This window comes from Hemibagrus wyckioides, linkage group LG28 (assembly GCF_019097595.1).
Source record: "Hemibagrus wyckioides isolate EC202008001 linkage group LG28, SWU_Hwy_1.0, whole genome shotgun sequence".
NCBI classification, from domain to species: Eukaryota; Metazoa; Chordata; class Actinopteri; order Siluriformes; family Bagridae; genus Hemibagrus; species Hemibagrus wyckioides.
Genome location: NC_080737.1, coordinates 3,087,024 through 3,089,523, shown reverse-complemented (window position 1 = coordinate 3,089,523; position 2,500 = coordinate 3,087,024). Strand labels below are relative to the sequence as shown.

Here is a 2,500-nt window from a genome sequence, read left to right as displayed (position 1 = left end):
GAGGTGTGTATAAAATGTACACACACCTGAACCACATGTTGGTGTATCTGTGTGTGTGTGTGTGTGTGTGTGTGTGTAGCAGAGGCTGGTGCAGATGCAAAGCATGTGTGTCCCGGTCCAAACACACACCAGCTTGACGATGCCACTCTACAGCAACCCCATGATGTTCTCACCAAACCAGGGATACCGCAACACACCGGACACGGACACACACACACACCATACCCATACACACCACGCGCAACACACACACCGGCAAGCAGACACAGACAACGGGCCTGACGGACAGCTACGGTACACACACACACACACACACCACAGAATATCAGATTTTCTACTAAAGGAAAATATGTTGTATAAATGTGATTTAACTCACACACACACACTATGGCTGAAAAAGTGTGTGTGATTGACAGGATGCTATTAAACCAGCCGGTGCAGAATCCAGTTCCAGACAGCAGTGGAACGCTGACATCACACTGCAGCACCAATATCCAGCAAACCAAGTGAGTGTGTGTGTGTGTGTGTGTGTGTGTTGGTAGAGCACTATTTGTTCATGTGAACTGCTTTGATATATCGTTTGAATGATGAAGTGTGTGTGTCTGTGTGTGTGTGTCTTGTGTAGATATCTGGACCAGCAGATGATGGCCCCGCCTTTCCCAGTGCAGCAGGTCAGCTGTAATGCTGTCCTAGTCCCCTCCCCTGTGTTTACGTCACCAATCATGATCTCCCACAACAGCTTTCTCACTCCTCGAGCCCCGCCCAGCTACACGCCCAACCCCCAGAGTGGTCAGCAGGGTCTGCACATCCAGCAGCATCAGCAGTTCTTTCAGGTAAATGAGTCATCAGTGAACGATTCCCTTTTGAACGATCCATCTGGGGACGATTCACTTGGAAATGATTCATTGCGAGAACAAATAAGCACATAAAACGTTTTGGTTGATCGGGTTGACGATCGGGTTGATTCGAACACTCCAAACGATTCACTGCTCACAGCTCTCCTTGATGGATTCATATTAGAGTGATTTTTCAGAGACCAGTTATCCAAGTGAGTCGACTTCAAAATGATTCGTTTAAGAAGAATTCACCTTGTTGTATTCATATTATTGATTAACCGTTTGAGAACGATTCATAATTGTATAAATTTGTATTAGAGTGACTCATTTGCAAATGATTCAGCAGAGAACAGGTGACCTTAGAATGATTTCACTGAAAACGATTCACCTCGATAAATTCATATTAGAATGATTTCTTTCAAACAGAATGATTCATCTCTATGTTTAAATGATTCGGCAGAGACCTCAGAATGATTTCAATGAGAATGATTCACTTTGATGAATTTGTATTAGAAAGATTTGTGTCAAACAGAATGATTCACCGCTATGTGTAAATGATTCAGCAGAGAACAATTGACCTCAGAATGATTTCACTGAGAACGATTCACCTTGATAAATTCATATGGGAATGCTTTGTGTCAGAAAGAATGATTCGTCTCTACATGATTCAAATGACAGTGATTCACTTCATGCAGACAACTCCAACAGGAACCCGTGATGAAGAGGAATGGGAAACTGTGTTGGTGTTTTTGTTGTACCTATCTAACCAGCTTGTCTGACCTTTCTGCTTCTGTCCGCAGATGCAGCCCCAGGGTCTCATTCAGAGTGGCCCCACTCAGGCCTTTTTCCACACAGCCAACGTCCAGCCGCAAAGCACTGTGGGATACATCGAGCAACAACAACCACAACAGCAGCACCTTCACTCCCAGTCTTCAGCAAGCAGCCTATCAGATTACAGGAACATACTTCCACGGTAGCCCCACCCCTATGTAGAAAAGCTGCTGGGATAGCGCATGGAGCGGTTGGCTCCGTGGCTCAAGAGGAGAGGATGCTGGGAAGGCAGAGCGTGTGAAATTCGCCGCCAAGCCTTAAAAACACCAAAGCCGAAATCCCTCTGTGCCACGAAAATGGACGTACGGTGTGGCGAGTTGAGCGGCTCCGCCCCCCCAGACACTGCACACAAAGTATGCTGTGGCTATAGGAGGGGCTAGCTACCGGTCACAGGAAAAGCCACGCCCCTAATGACACTCAACAGGAGTGTCAAGAGGTCACTGGTGGAGTGAAGCGAGAATCTTCAGGATGAACTCGGGAAAAAAAAGTGCTTTTGTAAAAGCTGAAGTTTTATAAATTATGGGTTTGTGTCGTTTTTTTTCTGTCATATTTTGTTTCTTTTATTTTTCATACAGTTTCGAAGGCATTATCAGGTTTGTGCTGAACATTATTGCAAACGGTTATATTACAAAAAAATGTTAACAAGCAAAAAAAAAAGTGAGCTGGAAACTTTCACAGCAGAGCGAGAGTTGGTGAAGTGAAGTGGGCGGGGCCGGAGGCACGCTATAAGATCAGGTGCAGTTTATCCTTGTGCGTTATGCTAATGAGAAACAAAGGCGGAAAAGACCAACAATAAATACGACTTTTTATGTGTAACGTTACAGTAGTTAGCA

General features: G+C 44.9%; 1 protein-coding gene across 4 annotated transcripts in view; it reads left to right on the top strand.

Annotated features, from left to right (window-relative positions):
* The window catches only part of npas2 (neuronal PAS domain protein 2), a 37,750-nt gene that overhangs the window by 34,758 nt on the left and 492 nt on the right, over positions 1–2,500 (top strand). For 3 of the 4 annotated variants that reach the window (XM_058383266.1, XM_058383268.1, XM_058383269.1), the window contains 4 exons: positions 80–294; positions 417–506; positions 626–833; positions 1,637–2,500. The exon at positions 1,637–2,500 is cut by the window's right edge and continues 491 nt beyond it. In XM_058383266.1, coding sequence (XP_058239249.1) covers positions 80–294; positions 417–506; positions 626–833; positions 1,637–1,813 — 690 coding nt within the window. In that variant the 3' untranslated portion in view covers positions 1,814–2,500. The remainder of the gene's footprint in view (positions 1–79; positions 295–416; positions 507–625; positions 834–1,636) is intronic. The other variant, XM_058383270.1, reaches the window with a different exon arrangement.